General features: G+C 40.8%; 1 protein-coding gene across 1 annotated transcript in view; it reads left to right on the top strand.

Moving 5' to 3' along the window:
• FRMPD4 (FERM and PDZ domain containing 4) overlaps positions 1-25,134 on the top strand; it is a 314,036-nt gene that overhangs the window by 100,057 nt on the left and 188,845 nt on the right. Inside the window, exon 2 of the mRNA XM_040265366.1 lies at positions 12,578-12,694. Within this exon, the coding sequence (XP_040121300.1) occupies positions 12,657-12,694 (38 nt within the window). The 5' untranslated portion in view covers positions 12,578-12,656. The remainder of the gene's footprint in view (positions 1-12,577; positions 12,695-25,134) is intronic.

The following is a 25,134-nucleotide window of genomic DNA, read 5'->3' as shown; positions in this document are numbered from 1 at the left end:
GTTGCCTTCATGGCTGCAGCATCTGTTTGTAGAAATTCTGGACCTGCCTAGTTACTGTCACGTGACTCCTTTCAGAGGATGCCCCAGAGTTTGAGTGGTGTTCATTCATTTATTCATTCGTTCATTTGTTCAGACTAATGATATTATAAAACAGTTTCAATGTGCCATTCTGCACTCAGTGCTGATGCAAAAAGTGATTGTGATGGGACTTCCCTGGTGGTCCAGTGATTAAGAATGTGCCTTCCAATGCAGAGGACGCAGGTTCAATCCCTGGTCATTGAACCAGTTTCCACACGTCACAGGGCAACCACTGAGCCCATGTGCCACAACTAAGACCCAACAGGCAAAAATTAATAATTTAATTTCAAAAAACTTATTTTAAAAAACTGTGGTTTTGGATCCAGCCACGTAGTGTGTGGGCTTATCAGCCAATGCTGAATTCAGAGGCAAATCCCATGAGGTCCCATGTCTGTACATTTTCTCTGCAGAGACATAAATCTCACACCCACAGCCATTGAAGCACAGACGGTGACACCAAGAAGTTATGTTATTGCTTCCATGCATTTATGTTTGCCCTCCAAAGCAATGATAAAATGACTATTTGCGTACCAAAATTTGCGACCCTTAGGAAACCAAGTCTACTTGCAATGGACTTCAATATTCTTACCTGGAGAATTCCATGGCCAGAGGAGCCTGGGGGGCTACAGTTTATAGTCGCAGAGCTGGACATGGTTGAGTGACTAATACACACGGCAAACCAAATGTAACAATACAAGTCTGTTTACAAACAATAAAGGTTGCACATCTACCATTACTAAGTTCAGTGTAGATTCCAGGGACCTAAACATGGGAGAAAGCAATGGCACCCCACTCCAGTACTCTTGCCTGGAAAATCCCATGGGCAGGGGAGCCTGGTAGGCTGCAGTCCATGGGGTCACTAAGAGTCAGACACAACTGGGTGACTTCACTTTCACTTTTCACTTTCATGCATTGGAGAAGGAGATGGCAACCCACTCCAGTGTTCTTGCCTGGAGAATCCCAGGGACGGGGAAGCCTGGTGGGCTGCCGTCTATGGGAACACACAGAATTGGACACAACTGAAGCGACTTAGCAAACATGAAGGAGACACACCTGTGTCCTAGGGGAATCACAACTGGCCAAGGGATTTGACAGATTATCCTGAGAAAATTCCAATTCAAGGTGGTAAGGCTAATGAGAAGAGTTCAAGTTGCAATGACTGTATTAAGAAATAAGTGTTTATTGAGCACCAACTAAGTGCAACGAGGTGACAATCTAGGAAGATATGTATTCACATCATTATTGGCAATTAGGCAAGGTAGATGGTACCTCAGTTGTGCAAACAGTGGCTTCCCATGAGTCAAGAGATGCGAGGTCATTGATTCAGGGCCTACTTTCTGCAGTAGCTCCATTCCATAGGCATTTGAAGAAGGCATCCATGTGGGACAGATAGCGAGAGGGTAGAGAGACTGAGTGAGGGAAGAAGAATGTTTAGCCAGAGGGAGTACATTAACGAAGATGTGGAAATGTGAGCCTGAGAAACGTGTGTTCAGAGAATGTAAGTGAGTTAGTTTAAAAGTTGCAGCATAGTCTTAGACATAGTCCTAGTGGAATACTAGGGTGGAAAAACAGATCTCTGTCAGGTGATGGGGGCTGTTTATTTTCTGTATTGATGAGTCTGGCTTTCACTGTCTGTTTTGTTCACTATGTATTCCAAGCACCTAGAACAACTCATGGTACATATTAGGTACTCAGCATTAGTTATATGTGTTACTTACCACTCCCCTTCCCCAATTTAGCTGCCTGCAGACAGGGAGCCTTGGTGTTTCTTGTTTGTTTTAGCCACACTGCATGGCATGTGGGATTTTAGTTCCCTGACCAGGGATTGAACCCTGCATTAAACCATGCAACCTGCATTGAAAGCATGGAGTCTTAACCACTGGATCAGTAGGGAAGTTACTGGGAGCTGTGGTTGTAATGCATCAGATTCTGGGCCAGGATCACCACGTACCTTGTGTTCCTTTATGAGTACGTGTGCATACTAAGTTGCTTCAGTCATGTCCAACTCTTTGCGACCCTATGGACTGTAGCCCACAAGGCTCCTTGGTCCATCTGATTCTCCAGGCAAGAATACTGTAATGGATTGTCATGCCCTCCTCCAGGGGAGCTTCCCTACCCAGGGATCAAACCTCTGTCTCTTGGCAGGCAGGTTCTTTACCACTAGTGCCACCTGGGAAGCCCTTTATAAATGCAGTTCACATTGAACTGGGATTCCCATGTGGAATTTGGGAACTTTGTAATTTGGGGACTTTGTAAATTCATGTAGAATCATCTTTTCTTCATTCTTCTCACTCCCTCTCTGCTTCCTTTACCTCAAACCACATTGCTCATCAGCCTTGAAGGTCATCTGCTTGCATGATATATGAAATTAGGAATTCTGTCATTTTTTTGGATACCCTGCCACCACTTAAAGCAAAATAAATGAGGAAGTGCTTTAAGTCTTATAATACCATATTTAGCACTCTATAATTTGGGTTATTCTGAAAATCATCTTTCTAAGTCCAAAGAGATGAGGATAATCAAATTCTGGGTCACATTTTATTTTATTGGATTTGTACAGAGTCATTCTGTGTCAGGGATGAATAACTGAATAGCTGTAACTTAGGTTATCTCATATCTGAAATGAGCATTGAAATTCATTTCTCCACATCAGGTTCAAAGGATACAGCTTCATCCTGGCCACTGGTTCTAAGTATTACCAGGTATATGAGGAAGCACATGAGCTGAGTGTTAGTCACTCAGTTGTGTCTGACTCTTTGTGACCCCATGGACTATAGACCACCAGGCTCCTCTGTCCATGGGATTCTCCAGGCAAGAATACTGGAGTGGGTAGCCATTCCCTTCTCCAGGGAATCTTCCCGACCCAGGGATCGAACTCAGGTCTCCTGTATTGCAGGCAGATTCTTTACTGTGTGAGCTGCCAGGGAAACCCACCTGAGTTGAAGTTACACTTAATTATGACATAGTTTGCGTAAGAGAGAATTTGATTGGGAAGCCTCAGGATTCACTCCTGGACACTCACTGTATTAGTTGAGTTTGGGTGGTCTCTGCCCTCCTCTATTTCCGTCTCTAGTACGTTCTACATAAAACACAACACGTGGTCTCCCAACAAGATTGCTGGGCCTCTTTCACTCCAGTAAAGAAAACCGGTGCCTCCATCAAACATTGGGCAAGTTTTACCTTCTCTCTGCACCTCAGTTTCTTCCTCTTTAAAATTGAAACACCAACTGAAAAGACAAAATGACAGGATACTGAAAGAGGAACTCCCCAGGTCGGTAGGTGCCCAATATGCTACTGGAGATCAGTGGAGAAATAACTCCAGAAAGAATGAAGGGATGGAGCCAAAGCAAACAATACCCAGTTGCGGATGTGACTGGTGATAGAAGCAAGGTCCGATGCTGTAAAGAGCAGTATTGCATAGGAACCTGGAATGTCAGGTCCATGAATCAAGGCAAATTGGAAGTGGTCAAACAGGAGATGAACGTCGACATTCTAGGAATCAGCGAACTAAAATGGACTGGAATGGGTGAATTTAACTCAGATGACCATTACATCTACTACTGTGGGCAGGAATCCCTCAGAAGAAATGGAGTAGCCATCATGGTCAACAAAAGAGTCCGAAATGCAGTACTTGGATGCAGTCTCAAAAACGACAGAATGATCTCTGTTCGTTTCCAAGGCAAACCATTCAATACCACAGTAATCCAAGTCTATGCTCCAACCAGTGATGCTGAAGAAGCTGAAGTTGAACGGTTCTATGAAGACCTACAAGACCTTTTAGAACTAACACCCAAAAAACATGTCCTTTTCATTATAGGGGACTAGAATGCAAAAGTAGGAAGTCAAGAAACACCTGGAGAGAGGAAAAGGCAAATTTGGCCTTGGAATGCAGAATGAAGCAGGGCAAAGACTAATAGAGTGTTGCCAAGAAAAAGCATTTGTCATAGCAAACACCCTCTTCCAACAACACAAGAGAAGACTCTACACATGGACATCACCAGATGGTCAACACCGAAATCAGATTGATTATATTCTCTGCAGCCAAAGATGGAGAAGCTCTATACAGTCAGCAAAAACAAGACCAGGAGCTGACTATGGCTCAGATCATGAACTCCTTTTGCCAAATTCAGACTTAAATTGAAGAAAGTAGGGAAAACCACTAGACCATTCAGGGATGACCTAAATCAAATCCCTTATGATTATACAGTGGAAGTGAGAAATAGATTTAAGGGACTAGATCTGATAGAGTGCCTGATGAACTATGGACAGAGGTTCGTGACATTGTACAGGAGACAGGGATCAAGACCATCCCCATGGAAAAGAAATGCAAAAAAGCAAAATGGCTTTCTAGGGAGGCCTCACAAATAGCTGTGAAAAGAAGAGAAGTGAAAAGCAAAGGAGAAAAGGAAAGATATAAGCATCTGAATGCAGAGTTCCAAAGAATAGCAAGAAGAGATAAGAAAGCCTTCTTCAGTGATCAATGCAAAGAAATAGAGGAAAAGAACAGAATGGGAAAGACTACAGATCCCTTCAAGAAAATTAGAGCTACAAGGGAACATTTCTTGCAAAGATGGGCTCTATAAAGGACAGAAATGGTATGGACCAAACAGAAGCAGAAGATATTAAGAAGAGGTGGCAAGAATACACAGAACTGTTCAAAAAATATCTTCACGACCAAGATAATCATGATGGTGTAATCACTCACCTAGAGCCAGACATCCTGGAATGTGAAGTCAAGTGGGCCTTAGAAAGCATCACTACAAACAAAGCTAGTGGAGGTGATGGAATTCCAGTGGAGCTGTTTCAAATCCTGAAAGATGATGCTGTGAAAGTGCTGCACTCAATATGCCAGCAAATTTGGCAAACTCAGCAGTGGCCACAGGACTGGAAAAGGTCAGTTTTCATTCCAATCCCAAAAAAAGACAATGCCAAAGAATGCTCACACTACCGCACAATTGCACTCATCTCACAAGCAAGTAAAGTATTGCTCAAAATTATCCAAGCCAGGCTTCAGCAATACTGTGAACTTCCTGATGTTCAAGCTGGTTTTAGAAAAGGCAGAGGAACCAGAGATCAAATTGCCAGCATCTGCTGGATCATGGGAAAAGCAAGAGAGTTCCAGAAAAACATTGATTTCTGCTTTATTGACTATGCCAAAGCCTTTGACTGTGTGGATCACAATACACTGTGGAAAATTCTGAAAGAGATGGGAATACCAGACCACCTGACCTGCCTCTTGAGAAATCTGTATGCAGGTCAGGAAGCAACAGTTAGAACTGGACATGGAACAACAGACTGGTTCCAAATAGGAAAAGAAGTACGTCAAGGCTGTATATTGTCACTCTGCTTATTTAACTTCTATGCAGAGTACATCATGAGAAACGCTGGGCTGGAAGAAGCACAAGCTGGAATCAAGATTGCCGGGAGAAATATCAATAACCTCAGATATGCAGATGACACCACCTTTATGGCAGAAAGTGAAGAGGAGCTAAAAAGCCTCTTGATGAAAGTGAAAGAGGAGAGTGAAAAAGTTGGCTTAAAGCTCAACATTCAGAAAACGAAGATCATGGCATCCGGTCCCATCACTTCATGGGAAATAGATGGGGAAACAGTAGAAACAGTGTCAGACTTTATTTTTTTGGACTCCAAAATCACTGCAGATGGTGATTGCAGCCATGAAATTAAAAGATGCTTACTCCTTGGAAGGAAAATTATGACCAACCTAGATAGCATATTCAAAAGCAGAGACATTACTTTGCCGACTAAGGTCTGTCTAGTCAAGGCTATGGTTTTTCCAGTGGTCATGTATGGATGTGAGAGTGGACTGTGAAGAAGGCTGAGCACCAAAGAATTGATGCTTTTGAACTGTGGTGTTGGAGAAGACTCTTGAGTGTCCCTTGGACTGCAAGGAGATCCAACCAGTCCATTCTGAAGGAGATCAGCCCTGGGATTTCTTTGGAAGGAATGATGCTAAAGCTGAAACTCCAGTACTTTGGCCACCTCATGGGAAGAGTTGACTCATTGGAAAAGACTCTAATGCTGGGAGGGATTGGGGGCAGGAGAAGAAGGGGACGACAGAGGATGAGATGGCTGGATGGCATCACTGACTCGATGGATGTGAGTTTGAGTGAACTCCGGGAGTTGGTGATGGATAGGGAGGCCTGTTGCAAAGAGTCAGACACGACTGAGCGACTGAACTGAACTGAATGCTTTGGCAGGCATTCTGTCATTGCATGCTGAGACAGGCTTGTGAGTATCTAAAGTAGTTATGTATATACAAGTGCTGTTAAAACTCCTGTCAAATACAAAAGTTATTTCCATTACTGTCTTGACTATCTCGTACAATACTACTTATCCTTTGATGAGACTGTTCTAAGTGAGGCTGGCTCTGCAGGGCTTTTTGTATCTCATCTATCAGGAGAGCATCACTGTGAACTCAATATCATTACTTCCGTTTTACACGGAAGACCTGAAAGGCCAAGTAATTCACCCAAGGCCATAAAGCTATTAAGTGGCTGTGTGAATTCTGATGTAAAGCTAGATTCTCTGTGATGTAAAGATCCATTCTGCTTATCATAATTCAGCTTTACGTGGAAACACTGAGAAGGCTTTTTTCCCCCCACTAAAGTATGTTGAGCACTCCCTATGTCAAATACTGTGCTAAGAACTGGACATTCATCACTTTGTTTATTTTTGGCAAGGACGGGGCACTCTTGTCGTTTGAGCTGGATCATTCTCGTGACAGGGCCATCCTGTGCCTCGTAGGATTTTGAGCAGCGTCCTGGGCCTCTACTCACTAGATGCCTGACGGCACGCCCCCCTCCCCCGGTTGAGGGGAACATTGTGGGAGACCAATTCTATTTTACAGGTGAAGAAATTAAGACACAAAGAATCAAGAGTCCAGAGTCACAAAGCTAGTAAGCGGCAGAACTGGAACATGTCTGATTTGGAACTTGGGTACAAGACACACATCCCCTCTCCACTATGGTGTCCCTTTTTCTGATCCTGAGGTGTGTGTCTGCAGGTGCTTACTAAGAAACTGCCTTCTCCCAGAGCAGATTTGCCATCAAGATTTGGTCCAGGTTTTAGTGGCATGCACCCAGGAAGTGACCATAGGTTGCTTCCAACCGTGGTTTCAACATAAATAGCTCTACAGTGTCTATACCCATCATAGCTGCTCTGACTTCTTATGAAATATGAAGGTCTTTTTTGTCCTGGGCAGTTTCAGTCTGTTGCAAATATAACATAAAGTTGCAAACCAGTTCAGTCAGTTGCTGGAAGTTTCTGGAGTGATTTAAATAGCCCTGCCAATGTAGGTCGCTATTTTTATGGCTGAGCTAAGTGTTTGAAAGTGGTTCACACAGCCCTGCTCTTAGGTTGAAGTCACAGAACATCAGAGTTGTAAGGAATCTCAAGGCCTGGCCTGAGACAAGTGGCAATTGACCCTCAGCACCATGAATCCACGTACACACACATGATTCCTGGTTTAAACAAAAAATCCTTTCTGATACTTTTTTCTATTTCTATTGAACTTATCCACTTGTGACCTCACAGGAAGGTATAACTGGTTAGTGTCAGGTCCTTCCTACCCTGTTCTTGCCAGGCTGGAAAAAAGTAGATGACAGAGCCTTTTACCCTTCTGCTGTTCTGAGGGTTGGGTAGAGATTTATTTAGCAAAGATTTATAGCATGTCCTATAATATGTGCCAGCCAGCATACTAAAAGCTTTACAAAATGCATTTGTGACCCCACGATATGGTCCTATTACTGCCAATTTATATAGGAGGGGCTGGGATTAGGGTTTTAGAGAGGTTGAATAACTTGAAATTATGGCAAATGTCAGAGCCTGGATTGAAGAAAGTCTGATTGTAACTCAGTGGTTCTTAGACTCAAGTGGGCACCAGCATTGGCTGGTTCAATACAAATTGCTGAGTTAGACCCAGCCCCAGAATTTTGGGTTTAATAGATCTTGGATCCTGCCCAAGGAATTGCATTTCAAATAAATTCTTGGGTGATGCTGCTGCTATTGCTGGTCCTCAGACCAGGGAACCTGCTGCTTCTGCTTACATTTCCTTGACTGCCACACCCTGCCTCTCCTGTGTCCCCTGAGCTGAATAAAAGATGGTAGAATTACTTTGGGTCATAGCAGCCATCTTGGCATATGAAATACCGATTTCTGACTCCAGTAGCTTGGCATTGGTCCAGGCATGTGTCGTTTACAGGTTCCCTCATGTGGTTCCGTGTGTAGCAAGGCTTCACGAACTTTCCTGATTTAAGCGGCACTTACCAAACTTGAGTGGGCGTATGAAACACCTAGGGCTGCTGATAAAATGCAGATTTTATGCCTCGCACAAACACCCAGGAGAAACCCATGCTGATGGACTTCAGCCCAAACTTTGAATAGTAGCAACTAGTCAAGTAAGTATTTCCCAAACTTCATTCTTGCCAGGTAAATCATCGAATCGTAGTTCAATTTGAATTTTGAATAAATACTAAATAATTATCTTTTAATATAACTATGTCCCAAATGTTGCATGGGATGTACTTATACTAAAAAGTATTCAAGTTGTATTTGAAATTCTATTTAAGTGAGTATTTTGGCTTTGTTGTTGTTTAGTCACCAAGTCATGTCTGACTCTTTACAACCCCATGGACTGCAGCACACCAGGCCTGCTTGTACCTCACTACCTCACAGAGTTTGCCCAAGTTCATGTCCATTGAGTCAGTGATCCCATCTCATCCTCTGTTACCCTCTTCTCCTTGTGCCTTTAATCTTTCCTGGCATCAGGGTCTTTCTCAGTAAATCAGCTGTTCTCATCGGTATTGGAGATTCAGCTTATTTTGATTGGTGCTAGTGGTAAAGAACCCACCTCCCAATGCAGGAGACACCAGAGACGTGGGTTCGGTCCCTGGGTTGGGAAGATCTCCTGGAGGAGGAAATGGCATCTCACTCCAGTATTCTTGCCTGGAGAATGCCTTGGACAGAGGAGCCTGGCAGGCTATGGTCCATAAGGTCACAAACAGTGGGACATGACTGAAGCAACTTAGCACTTAGCACTAGCAACTCTACCTGAAGATAAGAATCATTGGAACTAGTTTCAACACTCACTCATGGATTCCTGTTCTCTGTTCAGACCTGCTGAATCATAATTTCTAGAGTCTATTCAGTATTCAGTCCTGCTGCTAAGGTCAAGTCCAATCAGAAAGATTCTTGACCATGATATTTTAGCCTCTTTGATATTCTCAGAGAATCTGGGTGTTCATTGATTTGAAGGGCTGGGGTAGGGTTTGCAGATAAAATATGGGATACCCAGTTAAATCTGAACTTCAGATAAATGATGAATGTAACTTTTTAGTTAAATATACTTCAAATATTATATGAGATCCACTGATGCTAAAAAATTGATGTTTGTGTGAAATTCACATTTAACTGGGTGCCCTGTGTTTTTAAGTCACTAAATCTGGCTGGAGGAGTCCTTGCATATAAGCTGGATGGGGCCTACATCCATGCCAGCAGCTGAGCAGAACCACATGGTTCCTTCTTACAGCACAGTTGGCCTCCATAGAGGGAGTCAAGAGAACCTTTGAAGCTATTAGGTCTTTGCATCAGAAAAGTAAGGCCTCATTCAGAGAAGAGATACTGTAAGAGATCTCAGCCCCTGGGAAGGATGCCCAGGAACTCAGAGTGGACTCTTTCTGAAATGGGGGGCGGGAAATGAAGGGCATGCATCTCACACCGGACGCAAGGGCAGCGTTCCTCCCGGAAGCGAGGAGTTCTGCACAGGATCACTGCTTCATAGCAGCGCCTGGTCCACCCTGGGGATAATGTCTGCCTCCGAGGAGGCTCTAAAGCAAAGCAGCCTGTGGACTCTACTTTTATGTGTGCTGGCCCTGCCTCTGCTCTCCAGGGGGCCAGCTCTTTGCCCTCCTGGTGGAAAAGAGTGTCTGCCAGCAGCTCCAAGGTGGGCAGCATCTGGCAGTGATAGAGGGTTTGGTGCAGCCACAAGGATGGGAGCCACGAAAGGAGGTCCCTGGAGCATCTTCCCAGCAGAGTGTAACTGTCTGCTTCCAGGTTGTATATCGCGGTGAACTTCTTGCTCCCACACTGCACAGACCCAGGAGCCAAACCCCTCCAGAATTTGACCTTTGTCCTTGGTGCTTCTTAAGGATATGTGGTTAGATTTGAAAAGGGGTTATCTTTTAGTTCTTGCTGGCACTTTTAATTGGTTAAGTTCTACAAGTGTCCTTCTGACCCATACATTTTATGTCAACACAGTCACAAACTAACGTGTGGTTATTTCTGATTCTAATTATTCAGTTATTTGTTTTATATCACTTGATGTCCCTTGCCCTGAATTAACTCACTGAGTGGCTTTTTCCAGCATTAGCACTTCCTTTGGTGTTTTTATGACAAAAGACTTTAATTTGAAAGCATCTAGCTGAAGTCTTGTTTTTTACTACTTCCTGAACATACCTTATTTGGCAGAATGTTGTTTATAATAAAATTCAGTCTCCTTCTAGCTTATTACTATACTCCTGTATTTTACATGTAAATTATATTAGAAAGCCAGTGTATTTTTGTCAGTGATTTAGTTTGTGGGAAAAAGAGAATGAGAGAAAAAAAAAACAGTTTTTGTTTTTTAATAAGTTCTCTCCCTCTGGGAAAGATGAAGGTTTTGATATAAGCTATAGTTTAGTAATCCAGAATAAATTGTTGCATTCTCTCCTTTCACTTAAAAGAATGTTCCATGTGTCGCCTCCTATTGTACTTTTGCAAAAGTTTTTAACAACAGAATATACTCTGTTCATACCTTGAAGGGCTTGTTCCAAATAAGACCTCTGGTGCTCTGGAGAAATTGGCAGACTTTTTTTAGCACCTTGTCGGGTGGGGGTAGGGGGGAGGGGAGTAGGGGCTCCATGAGTTCTCACTGCAGACAAGCAGTTCACTCTTCAAAAACCACCAGAGAATATTGTCCCTGCTGGATTGTGTGCAGAGAAGGACAGAAACTTGGCATGTCTGTTCTTATAATAGTCCCCAGGTGGGAATTAGCCCTATGGTGGGATCTGTGTTAAATTTGTGAACTCTTTTGCTCCCCACACTTTATGGAGGATGTGGGAAAACTGAAACAGAAGTTAAAGGCAGTGAAGGTAGTTAAAATTCTGCAAGCTAGTTCCTCTTCAGAAACGTTTCAGGAAATGGGCTGGTTTCCCTTAGGGAGAAGCATTGGGTCAGGGTCAAATGTGTGGATGGGGTGGGAGTAGGGGTGGAGCTGAGTTACCCTGCATCCTGTGAAAATTGTCCCCTCCTTGCAGGCAGGTTGACACCTCTGATTTGGATATTTACTGTGGGAGTCCCGCCATAGATGGTTGTACAAGTTGTGCGTGTTATACATGGTGCAGGGGGAGGGGGCGATTCTTTCTAATATATGAAGGGCTCCAGGTTCACTATTGAGACAATAACTGTGAGACTCTGGAGTTGTTCTTACCCAACCTTTAACACACACATATACACTTTGTTCCCATCTACAATTTGGAACCACCTAGAAGATCTAGCAGGCCATCTAGAGTAAGAAATATCACCTAGAGACAGGACAAATGGTGAAGGATGTTGGTTGACATCCTAAAATGACATTGTGTATTTCCTTCCCACAGTTGGGCTCTAAAGGAGTCTCCCATGTTCCTGAGAGAACAGTGGAATTCCTGCAGGTCCCGGGCAGAACAGCACTGGCCAGGATTCAGTGATGCCTCAGAAACTGGACCCTAGGCCTCTGGTTAGCAATTGTCACCAAGCAACGCTGCTCATCACAGCTGCTTGTGATATGGAGTCACTTCCTTGTTCCTCTTGCTCTTGGAAAGACAAGCTTCTAGAAAATTTTTTTACCTACACTTTCATTTTGCTGTTGAGTCACATTTAAGGTGTGAACTAGAAAATGTAAAAGCTAATGTGTGTATTTTCACTGCAGCATAAATGGAGAGTTTGTCTAAGGTTTTCGGACTCACTTTGACTGGAGTGTAGTTGTAAGTGGAAATTTTGTAGTTTAGTCAGAGTTCAGAAAACTGAGGCTTGGAGTTATTTGTTTCAGATGTATAAAAATAGGAATTTATTTTCATGTGTGCATTTATATTGTGTTGTGATAGCTGTTTGTTTGTCAGTCCATCCTAATATCTGGTCCCAGGAGTGCCTAGTGTCATAGAAAGTGTGAACATTCAAAATTGGATTGTGTGTCTTCAGGGCAGTTACTTAATCTTTGTGAGCTACTCATCGTTTCCCCATCTTGTGAAACAAAATGTGTATATGTAAGGCTGCTTTGAAAAGCTAACAAGATACTGTAAAGACAGATTGTGAGCCCAGTACATGACCTAAAAACGTCCTAATCGTTCATGTAGTCAGCTAAGTATACAGCCCGCAGTTGAGAGGAGCCAGTCCCGTGCCCCTTCTGGAATTTGTCAGAGAAGAAATTTCCAGGAGTCCGGCGTAATGATTTTTTTCTTTCCTCCAGCCACAGGACGAAGTCTTCAGGCTGGCCACCTCCCTCGGGAACCTGGGGCTTGAACCAGGTACCACCCTATGGATGGGAGATGACGGCAAACCGGGATGGCCGAGACTGCTTCATCAAGTAAGTTGAACACAACGTTCATGAACAGTGCCAACTTTGCCTTCTGGGACATTTCTGTTTTGACCCTTGACTCCATAGAATTAGCATTCTTAAATTGCGGACTCCTGGGCACTTGGAGCCTGTGACTCAATCAACTGATTGCCTGGGCCTTCCATATCTGGTGGCATGAGGTTGCTTTGTTCTTGGGCTCATGCCATTTTAGGCCCTCCTGGACCAGAGCAAAAATGTTATTGAATCTCAGGCCAGTTGTATTCATTGTCTGAGACAAGTGAATAAAGTTTGACATGGAGGAGTGTCATTTGGAAAGCCTTCTTGAAATGATTAAGACAGAAATGTTACTGGTTCTTCTCTAACTAGAAATATCATCAGAGAGGATTACATGCATTACGGGTTGTCCTATAACTTTCTCCCACAAACATTGGTTAAGATTTTGGATATTTTGTGGTGCTTTTCTTTTTTTTTTTCAATTGTGCTAAAATATATATTACATACCAATTATTTAATTTATGTTATATATATACTGGTTATGTTACATATAATGTAATGGTAAATTTTATTTACCATCTTAACTGCCTCTAGGCGTACAATTCAAGGACATGAACTATATTCACACTATTTTGCAACTATCACCACTTTCATTTTCCAGATCTTTTCCATCTTCCCCAACAGAAACTTCTGTCCACATTAAACAGTAATTCCCTATTCCCCCTCCCCCCAGTAACTGGTATCTCATATAAGTGAACTCATACAATATTTGTACTTTTTTTATCTGGCTTATTTTACTGTGCATAATGTTTTCAAGGTTCATTCATGTTGTAGAATGTCTAAGAATTTCATTCCTTTAAGACCAAGTAATACTGGGTTGGCTAACAGTTCGTGTTTCTCTGTAAGATCTTACTGAAAAATCCAAATGAAGTGTTTGGCCCACCCAATATTTAATTGCATGGATAGATCCCATTTGTTTATACATTTATTTGTCTGCAATCATTTGAGCTGTTTCTATCATTTTGCTCTTGTGAATAATGCTACTGTGAACATTAGTACCTGGAGGAGAGCAAGACAACCCACTCCAGGATTCTTGCCTGGAGAATCGCATGGACAGAGGAGCCTGGTGGGCTATAGTCATAGGGTCGCAAAGAGTCGGTCACTACTGAAGAGATGTAGCATGCACACAAGAGCATTAGTGCACAAGTATCTGTTTGAGTCTCTGCTTCTGATTCTTTTGGGTATATACCTGGGAGTGGAATTGCTGGATTATATGATAGTTAGATGTTCATTTTTTTCAAGAATAACCAAACTGTTTTTTACAGAGGGTGTAGTGCTCTGGTTTTTTGCAGTTGTGTGAAAAAAGTGCTTATATTGCGCCTCTAATAATAGCAAGAGGCTACTCTGTTTTCTTCTCCAATCTAAGTGAAATATTCTTAATTATGAGAAATTAGTGAACAAGATTTGAAATCACAAAGCATAGTTGGCCCTAGCCTAATAGAAGTGAACAGAGGTTGTAGGCCAAGGGGAAAAAATGTTTCAATACCACAGGCTTCATTGTTTGTTTCAGCCCAGCGGACTATGGACTGATTAGCAAATAAAGGATCCATGTGAGATAGGGGATCATTTTTATAAAAATGGAAACATCTGCCAAGATTACTATTGAGTATTTGCTCTTCTGGACAGTCCAGCACATTTAAGTTAGGACTGCTGGCAAGTAGCTCCGGAAAAACTCCTGTGGGTATTGTCAGTGGTTTCCTAGTCTCTGCAGAGGGGAGCGGACTTCTCTTCAGAGTTCAGTTGGTGACTGTAGGGCTGGCTTCCTGGGTCCTTCCTAAATAGGATGGGGAAGGAATCTCTCAGGAATCTTGAAGATATGAAGATAGGCCAGGAGTTTTTTACACTCTATATTGTTGTTTGCTAATTTCAACAGTTTGCCTGCATCCCTCATAATGGTAGAAAGATGAAATTTTTTGATATTATATTATGCCATCTATTTCAAAACTTGGATATGAATTTATGTAATTGGCACAGTTGAGGTGGCCTAGATGCATTGACTCAAAACAATAAAAATTTCTGCCAAAGAAATGTAATTTTAAAAACACATGAGTTGTGAATTTTGTGATGGTACAACTCATGCTTCCCTAATTAAAATGGATTTTTCTTTGTCTGTGGTTGGATTGAGACTTCTGTACACTAGAGGCCAGTTGATTGATAGATACAAACCTAAACAATGGCCTATTGGTTGGAGATTCTAGGAACCCCAACTAGATCTACAGATATGCATTTCCAACAATGTCATTGACATTTTTAAGGGCCAGCCCAGGTGTCAGTTTAACATTTACACTGGCCTAATGCCAGCTGTTGAAACATGAAGGAGCAGATCAGCAACTTATTAGAGAAGCCTGCACTGATTACTAAATGACAAGTTTTAAAACCAAAGTCACCGGTATCACTTATGTAAATCCATGGAGCTTCTTCCTTGCAGAGTAAATTTCCACAGTCTTCTCAAATATACTGTTTAAAGATGTCAAAAATGGTATTTCTTTTGAAAGTCTTTGTTGTTTCTTTGCACTAATGAGTTTTATAGTATGAGTTTTATAAATAATCAGAATCATTCTGAGTTTTTATCTTACCGAGTAACTGATGTCCGTTACAAAGAGATTACAAAGTGTTTCTCTACTCATTAGTTTTAGAAGTTAAAAGAACAATTTGAAAACTAATCTATTATTAGTAATTAGCACCTTTTCATTTACTTTTCAACTCTGTTACATTTTCTCTTTGAAGGAGAAATGTCTTTTTTCTTCTCTTGTCTTGAGATCTAAATGATAACTTGCATCAGACAATTGTTTTTGATGGAGATATAACTACTTCAAGTGCTGGACAGAGCTATGGGAGGAACCAAGGTTCATGTGTTCAAAGTTAGTGTCTCAGAGTTAATGCTATTGTTAATTCTATTGAGATAATTGAGACAATTCTTTTTTTTTTTTTTTTTTTTTTTTACTTTAAAACACTTTACAATACTGTATTGGTTTTGCCATACATCAACATGAATCCACCACAGGTGTACATGAGTTCCCAATCCTGAATCCCCCTCCTACCTCCCTCCCCATACCATCTCTCTGGGTCATCCCATAGCACCAGCCCCAAGCATCCTGTATCCTGCATCGAACCTAGACTGGCAATTCGTTTCTTACGTTATTATACATCTTTCAATACCATTCTCCCAAATCATCCCACCCTCTCCCTCTCCCACAGAGTCAAAAAGTCTGTTCTATACATCTGTGTCTCTTTTGCTGTCTCGCATACAGGGTTATTGTTACCATCTTTCTAAATTCCATATATATGTGTTAGTATACTGTATTGGTGTTTTTCTTTCTGGCTTACTTCACTCTGTATAATCAGCTCCAGTTTCATCCAACTCATTAGAACTGATTCAAATGTATTCTTTTTAATGGCTGAGTAATACTCCATTGTGTATATGTACCACAGCTTTCTTATCCATTCATCTGATGGACATCTAGGTTGCTTCCATGTCCTGGCTACTATAAACAGTGCTGCGATGAACATTGGGATACACATGTCTCTTTCAATTCTGGTTTCCTTGATGTGTATGCACAGCAGTGGGATTGCTGGGTCATAAGGCAGTTCTATTTCCAGTTTTTTAAGGAATCTCCACACTGTTCTCCATAGTGGCTGTACTAGTTTGCATTCCCACCAACAGTGTAAGAGGGTTCCCTTTTCTCCACACCCTCTCCAGCATTTATTGCTTGTAGACTTTTGTATTGCAGCCATTCTGACTGGTGTGAAATGGTACCTCATTGTGGTTTTGATTTGCATTTCTCTGATAATGAGTGATGTTGAGCATCTTTTCATGTGTTTGTTAGCCATCCGTATGTCTTCTTTGGAGAAATGTCTGTTTAGTTCTTTGGCCCATTTTTTGATTGGGTCGTTTATTTTTCTGGAGTTGAGCTGCATGAGTTGCTTGTATATTTTTGAGATTAGTTGTTTGTCAGTTGCTTCATTTGCTATTATTTTCTCCCATTCAGAAGGCTGTCTTTTCACCTTGCTTATAGTTTCCTTTGTTGTGCAGAAGCTTTTAATTTTAATTAGATCCCATTTGTTTATTTTTGCTTTTATTTCCAGTATTCTGGGAGGTGGGTCATAGAGGATCCTGCTGTGATTTATGTCGGAGAGTGTTTTGCCTATGTTCTCCTCTAGGAGTTTTATAGTTCCTGGTGTTACGTTTAGATCTTTAATCCATTTTGAGTTTATTTTTGTGTATGGTGTTAGAAAGTGTTCTAGTTTCATTCTTTTACAAGTGGTTGACCAGTTTCCCCAGCACCACTTGTTAAAGAGATTGTCTTTACTCCACTGTATATTCTTGCCTCCTTTGTCAAAGATAAGGTGTCCATAGGTGTGTGGATTTGTCTCTGGGCTTTCTATTTTGTTCCATTGATCTGTATTTCTGTCTTTGTGCCAGTACCATACTGTCTTGATGACTGTGGCTTTGTAGTAGAGCCTGAAGTCAGGCAGGTTGATTCCTCCAGTTCCTTTCTTCTTTCTCAAGATTGCTTTGGCTATTTGAGGTTTTTTGTATTTCCATACAAATTGTGAAATTATTTGTTCTAGCTCTGTGAAAAATATGGCTGGTAGCTTGATAGGGATTGCATTCAACCTGTAGATTGCTTCAGGTAGTATACTCATTTTCACTATATTAATTCTTCTGATCCATGAACATGGTATATTTCTCCATCTATTAGTGTCCTCTTTGATTTCTTTCAGCAGTGTTTTATAGTTTTCGATATATAGGTCTTTAGTTTCTTTAGGTAGATATATTCCTAAGTATTTTATTATTTTCGTTGCAATGGTGAATGGAATTGTTTCCTTAATTTCTTTTTCTACTTTTTCATTATTAGTGTATAGGAATGCAAGGGATTTCTGTGTGTTGATTTTATATCCTGAAACTTTACTATATTCATTGATTAGCTCTAGTAATTTTCTGGTGGAGTCTTTAGGGTTTTCTAGGTAGAGGATCATGTCATCTGCAAACAGTGAAAGTTTTACTTCTTCTTTTCCAATTTGGATTCCTTTTATTTCTTTTTCTGCTCTGATTGCTGTGGCCAAAACTTCCAGAACTATGTTGAATAGTAGTGGTGAAAGTGGGCACCCTTGTCTTGTTCCTGACTTTAGGGGACACGCTTTCAATTTTTCACCATTGAGGATAATGTTTGCTGTGGGTTTGTCATATATAGCTTTTATTATGTTGAGGTATGTTCCTTCTATTCCTGCTTTCTGGAGAATTTTTATCACAAATGGATGTTGAATTTTGTCAAAGGCTTTCTCTGCATCTATTGAGATAATCATATGGCTTTTACTTTTCACTTTGTTAATGTGGTGAACTACATTGATTTGCAGATATTGAAGAATCCTTGCATCCCTGGGATAAAGCCCACTTGGTCATGGTGTATGATCTTTTTAATGTGTTGTTGGATTCTGATTGCTAGAATTTTGTTAAGGATTTTTGCATCTATGTTCATCAGTGATATTGGCCTGTAGTTTTCTTTTTTTGTTGTTGCATCTTTGTCAGGTTTTGGTATTAGGGTGATGGTGGCCTCATAGAATGAGTTTGGAAGTTTATCTTCCTCTGCAATTTTCTGGAAGAGTTTGAGTAGAGTCAGTGTTAGCTCTTCTCTAAATTTTTGATAGAATTCAGCTGTGAAGCCGTCTGGGCCTGGGCTTTTGTTTGCTGGAAGAATTCTGATTGCAGTTTCAATTTCCATACTTGTGATGGGTCTGTTAAGATTTTCTATTTCTTCCTGGTTCAGTTTTGGAAAGTTGTACTTTTCTAAGAATTTGTCCATTTCTTCCACGTTGTCCATTTTATTGGCATATAATTGCTGATAATCACTTTCACTTTTCACTTTCATGCATTGGAGAAGGCAATGGCAACCCACTCCAGTGTTCTTGCCTGGAGAATCCCAGGGATGGGGGAGCCTGGTGGGCTGCCGTCTATGGGGTTGCACAGAGTCGGACGCGACTGAAGCGACTTAGCAGCAGCAGCAGCAGCAGCAGCAGTCTCTTATGATCCTTTGTATTCTGTGTTGTCTGTTGTGATCTCTCCACTTTCATTTCTAATTTTATTGATTTGATTTTTTCCCTTTGTTTCTTGATGAGTCTAGCTAATGGTCTGTCAATTTTATTTATCCTTTCAAAGAACCAGCTTTTGGCTTTGTTGATTTTTGCTATGGTCTCTTTTGTTTCTTTTGCATTTATTTCTGCCCTAATTTTTAAGATTTCTTTCCTTCTACTAACCCTGGGGTTCTCCATTTCTTCCTTTTCTAGTTGCTTTAGGTGTAGAGTTAGGTTATTTATTTGAGTTTGTTCTTGTTTCTTGAGGTATGCCTGTATTGCTCTGAACTTTCCCCTTTGCACTGCTTTTATAGTGTCCCACAGGTTTTGGGGTTGTTGTGTTTTCATTTTCATTCGTTTCTATGCATATTTTGATTTTGTTTTTGATTTCTCCTGTGATTTGTTGGTTATTCAGAAGCGTGTTGTTCAGCCTCCATATGTTGGAATTTTTGATAGTTTTTCTTCTGTAACTGAGATGTAATCTTACCTCATTATGGTCGGAAAAGATGCTTAGAATGATTTCAATTTTTTTGAATTTACCAAGGCTAGATTTATGGCCCAGGATGTGATCTATCCTGGAGAAGGTTCCGTGAGCACTTGAGAAAAAGGTGAAATTCATTGTTTTGGGGTGAAATGTCCTATAGATACCAATTAGGTCTAACTGGTCTATTGTATCATTTAAAGTTTGTGTTTCTTTGTTAATTTTCTGTTTAGTTGATCTATCCATAGGTGTGAGTGGGGTATTAAAGTCTCCCACTATTATTGTGTTATTGTTAATTTCCCCTTTCATACTTGTTAGCATTTGTCTTACATATTGTGGTGCTCCTATGTTGGATGCATATATATTTATAATTGTTATATCTTCTTCTTGGATTGATCCTTTGATCATTATATAGTGTCCTTCTTTGTCTCTTTTCACAGTCTTTGTTTTAAAGTCTATTTTGTCTGATAAGAGTATTGCTACCCCTGCTTTCTTTTGGTCTCTATTTGCATGGAATATCTTTTTCCAGCCCTTCACTTTCAGTCTGTATATGTCCCTTGTTTTGAGGTGGGTCTCCTGTAGACAACATATATAGGGGTCTTGTTTTTTTATCTACTCAGCCAGTCTTTGTCTTTTGGTTGGGGCATTCAACCCATTTACATTTAAGGTAATTATTGATAAGTATGATCCCATTGCCATTTACTTTGTTGTTTGGGGTTCGAGTTTATACACCCTTTTTGTGTTCCCTGTCTAGAGAAGATCCTTTAGCATTTGTTGGAGAGCTAGTTTGGTGGTGCTGAATTCTCTCAACTTTTGCTTGTCTGTAAAGCTTTTGATTTCTCCTTCATATTTGAATGAGATCCTTGTTGGATACAGTAATCTAGGCTGTAGGTTATTTTCTTTCATCACTTTAAGTATGTCCTGCCATTCCCTCCTGGCCTGAAGCGTTTCTATTGAAAGATCAGCTGTTATCCTTATGGGAATCCCCTTGTGTGTTATTTGTTGTTTTCCCCTTGCTGCTTTTAATATTTGTTCTTTGTGTTTGATCTTTGTTAATTTGATTAATATGTGTCTTGGGGTGTTTCGCCTTGGGTTATCCTGTTTGTAACTCTATGGGTTTCTTGGACTTGGGTGATTATTTCCTTCCCCATTTTAGGGAAGTTTTCAACTATTATCTCCTCAAGTATTTTCTCATGGTCTTTCTTTTTGTCTTCTTTTTCTGAGATTCCTATAATTCAAATGTTGGAGTCTTTCATATTGTCCTGGAGGTCTCTGAAATGGTCCTCATTTCTTTTAATTCGTTTTTCTTTTTTCCTCTCTGATTCATTTATCTCTACCATTCTATCTTCTATTTCACTAATCCTATCTTCTGCCTCCATTATTCTACTATTTGTTCCCTCCAGAGTGTTTCTGATCTCATTTATTGCATTATTCATTATATATTGACTCTTTTTTATTTCTTCTAGGTCCTTGTTAAACCTTTCTTGCATCTTCTCAATCCTTGTCTCCAGGCTATTTATCTGTGATTCCATTTTGATTTCAAGATTTTGGATCATTTTCACTATCGTTATTCGGAATTCTTTATCAGGTAGATTCCCTATCTCTTCCTCTTTTGTTTGGTTTTGTGGCCATTTATCCTGTTCCTTTACCTGCTGGGTATTCCTCTGTCTCTTCATCTTGTTTATATTGCTGTGTTTGGGGTGGCCTTTCTGTATTCTGGCAGTTTGTGGAGTTCTCTTTATTATGAATTTTCCTCGCTGTGGATGGGGTTGTATCAGTGACTTGTCAAGGTTTCTTGGTTAGGGAAGCTTGTGTCAGTGTTCTGGTGGTTGGAGCTGGATTTCTTTCTTATCTCTGGAGTACAATGAAGTGTCCAGTAATGAGTTATGAGATGTCAATGGTTTTGGAGTAACTTTGAGCTGCCTGTATATTGAAGCTCAGGGCTGTGTTCCTGTGTTGCTGGAGAATTTGCGTGGTATGTCTTGCTCTGGAGCTTGTTGGCCCTTGGGTGGTGCTTGGTTTCAGTGTAGGTATGGAGGCGTTTGATGTGCTCCTATCAATTAATGTTCCCTGGAGGCAGGGGTTCTCTGATGTTCTCAGGGTTTGGACTTAAGCCTCCTGCTTCTGGTTTTCAGTTTTATTTTTTACAGTAGTCTCAAGACTTCTCCTTCTATACCGCACCATTGATAGAACATCTAGGTTAAAGATGAAAAGTTTCTCCACATTGAAGGACAGAAAGGTTCACAGAGTTACATGGAGAAGAGAAGAGGGAGGGGGGAGTTAGAGGTGACCTGAATGAGATGAGGTGGAATCAAAAGAGGAGAGAGCAAGCAGCCAGTAATCACTTCCTTATTTGCGCTCCATAGTCTGGACTGCTCAGAGATGTTCACGGAGTTATACTGAGAAGAGGAGAGGGAGGAAGAAGACAGAGGTGGCCAGGAGGATAAAAGAGGGGAATGAAAAGGAGAGAGACAGATCCAGCCAGTAACCAGTTCCCTAAGTGTTCTCCACCATCTGGAACACACAAAGATTCACAGAGTTGGGTAGAGAAGAGAAGGGGGAGGGAGGAGGCAGAGACAACCTGGTGGAGAAAAAGGAGAGTCCAAAGGAGGAGAGAGCAGTCAAACCAGTAATCTCACTCTCAAGTAAAAATGGGTACTGAAGATTGGGTTTTTGAAGGTACAAAATTGATAACAAATACCAAAAAGCAAAGATTAAAAATCTAGAGTAGAGGTTGGATTTTCAAAAACACAATATTAAAGAAAAGAAGAAGAAGAGAAAAAAAAAGTCACAAGAATTATTAAAATATATATATATATACAAAGTTTGCTTTAAAAATAGGGTGCAAATAAATAAATATTTTTAAAAAATAAAAATAGGGTTTTTTTTGAAAGGTAATAGTAGGTTATAAAAATGAAAATTAAAGGAGAAATAGAGGACTGTTTTTGAAGACAATGAGCTCATTTTCTGGGTGCCTGCTGTCCTCTGCCAGCATTCAGAAGTTGTTTTGTGGAATTTACTCAGCGTTGAAATGTTCTTTCGATGAATTTGTGGGGGAGAAAGTGGTCTCCCCATCCTATTCCTCCACCATCTTAGCGAGACAGTTCTATTGTTACAAATATTTCAGAATATGGCTCAGAGTAGTTCAAGATGTGTCCAAATTTCATCTTTCCTCTTCTATCTTCAATTATTTACAGTAGGGCTGGGTAGCATGTTTTCTATAAAGAGTTACTATTCCATGGGTTTAAAGACGTTTTCCCCTTTGGTGTTCATAAATTTGTTCTCTACATCTGTGTCTCTATTTCTGCTTTGCAGATAAGATTATCTATACCATTCTTGTAGATTCCTTATATATGCATTAATATATGATATTAGTATTTCTCTTTCTGACTTACTTCATTCTGTGTGACAGTCCATGTCTCTACAAACGGCCAAATTTCATTCCTTTTTATGGCTGAGTAATATCCCATTGAATATACATGCACCACGTCCTTTTCCATTCATCTCTTGGTGGACGTTTAGGTTCCTTCCATGTCCTGACTGGAAAATAGCACTGCTATGAACATTGAGGGTGAAGTGAAGTCACTCAGTTGTGTCCGACTCTTTGCTACCCCGTGGAGTGTAGCCTGCCAGGCTCCTCTGTCCATGGGATTTTCCAGGCAAGAATACTGGAGCAGGTTGCCATTTCCTTCTCCAGGGGATCTTCCCAAACCAGGGATCGAACCCAGGTCTCCCGCATTGCAGGCAGATGCTTTAACCTCTGAGCCACCAGGGAAGCCCAACATTGAGGGTACATGTGCCTTTTTGAATTATGGTTTTCTCTGGGTATATGCCCACTAGTGGGATTGCTGGGTCATATGTTAGCTCTATTTTTAGTTTAGTTTTTTTTTTTTTTGGAATCTCCATACTGTTCTACATAGTGGCTGCACAGTTTACATTCCCACCAACACTACAAAAAGATTGAAAAGGACAAGTTTTGTTGATATGCTTAGAGAAATAATTTTTATGAGGTATGAAGAACATTGTGTAAGAAACATGACAGATGGGAAAAAAAATTTCTCAGTTTCTTATTATTAACAATTAAGGGAGACAGCAGAATGGGGGAAGGGAGAGAAGCAGATTGGAAGAGAGAAACTACCAAGAGAAGAGTCTTGGTGAGAAGTGGCTAAGAGAGGGAACAATGGGTGGGCAGAGAAATTAGGAGAAACTAGGGAAAGTGAGGTACTCTGAGATGTTTCTTATAATAATAACATCCATAAATTATAAATGAAGTTGGATATACATATTGCTGTAGATATAAATAGAAATAGATATGGATATAGTTAAGGAGTATAGATAATCATGTAGACATTGATACAGATATAAATGGCTACAGATATACAGAGAGAGTTGTAGATATAGGTGTCAGTGGATGTAGACTATAGATTGAGATGGATAGACATAGACCAGTGACTGTGCAACCAGGTTTGCCCAGGAGGTTCCTGGTTTATGGGTATTCTTCTGACATAATTTCTGATGGCACCTCCTTTGGTTCTCTGACTATATATACCTTATATTATCCAAATCTGAGTGTTCTGATTTGGATAATATAAGGTAACTATATATCACACTACTAAAGTTTAGAAAATTCTTGGAAGATGTAGGATTGCATTTCATCTTGACAATTGTCCTGCAAGGTAGTTGAAGCACACAGAGGAATTTCCTTCTTACAGAAGAAGCTGAGGTTCACAGGGATTGGGATCTCCACCTCCTATGGCTAATCAGAACAGTGTTTGTACCACATTGTCAAGACTCCAAGGCCTTTGTGCTTTTGGCTTTCATCCACACTAAGCTTTGGCCAATACCCCTAGGATTCCCCAGCCCCACCAATGTACTCTGCCATACCCTCCCTACTCAGCATCCTTAAAAATTGCCTGGGCAGCCTGATTGTCTGCTCATGTGTACAAGCACTTCTTGGATACACCTAACATGTGTCCCCCCAACATATATTGAGCACCACTAAGTGATGAAGATGGGGCTTCCCATGTGGCACTAGTGGTCAAGAAGCCACCTGCCAGTACAGGAAGCATAAGAGACTCAGATTCATCCCCTGGGTCGAGAAAATCCCCTGCAGGAGGGCATGCCAACCCACTTTAGTATTCTTCCCTGGAGAATCCCATGGACAGAGGAGCCTGGAGGCCTATGGTCCACGGGGTTGCAAAGAGTCGGATACCACTGAAGTGACTTAGTGTGATACATGCAAGTGATGAAGATACTAAAATAAGCAAGGTGTATCCTTTCCTTCCAAGCTCTTAAAATGTGGTGGAAGTGATATATGAAACAATAGAATATGCTTTAGATACAGGGGAAGACCCAAGAAGGAAACCATCTGTCTTTTGGAGCTGGGGGTGAAGATGCAGGCCATTGCCATGGGTCTCACACTAACAGAGAGGTCAACTATAATTTTCAACCAGGTAGTATCTCTTTTAAGCCCTTTAGAGACACATAATATGTTTCATGTTCAAAGATGAGGGAACAATGTGAGTTCCTTATTTTCCATTTTTGAATTAAATGAAGCAATATATGCTTATTTAACTGTAGAGGTGGGTAGAGATAATGCAAAAATAAATGCTTCGTAAATTGGTTTTAGGAGGCTGAAGAAAAAATTTAAGTGTGAGCAAAATAAATATTAAAACATTTGCCACCAAAATAGATTAGATGAGCCACACTGGAGTCTGGGGAAAGGGATGAGGGGCTGGGCAGTAAGAGACCAGACTGGAGGGCCATTTCCAAACCACATGCCCTCATTTTCAAGTTCTAAAATCAAGAGGCTTTTTTTCCTATCTCTCTTCTTTTTCGACCT

Source organism: Oryx dammah, unplaced genomic scaffold (genome assembly GCF_014754425.2).
Source record: "Oryx dammah isolate SB20612 unplaced genomic scaffold, SCBI_Odam_1.1 HiC_scaffold_23, whole genome shotgun sequence".
In the NCBI taxonomy this organism is placed as follows: Eukaryota; Metazoa; Chordata; class Mammalia; order Artiodactyla; family Bovidae; genus Oryx; species Oryx dammah.
Note: the sequence above shows the minus strand (reverse complement) of the source record. Positions and strands in the feature narration are given on the sequence as shown.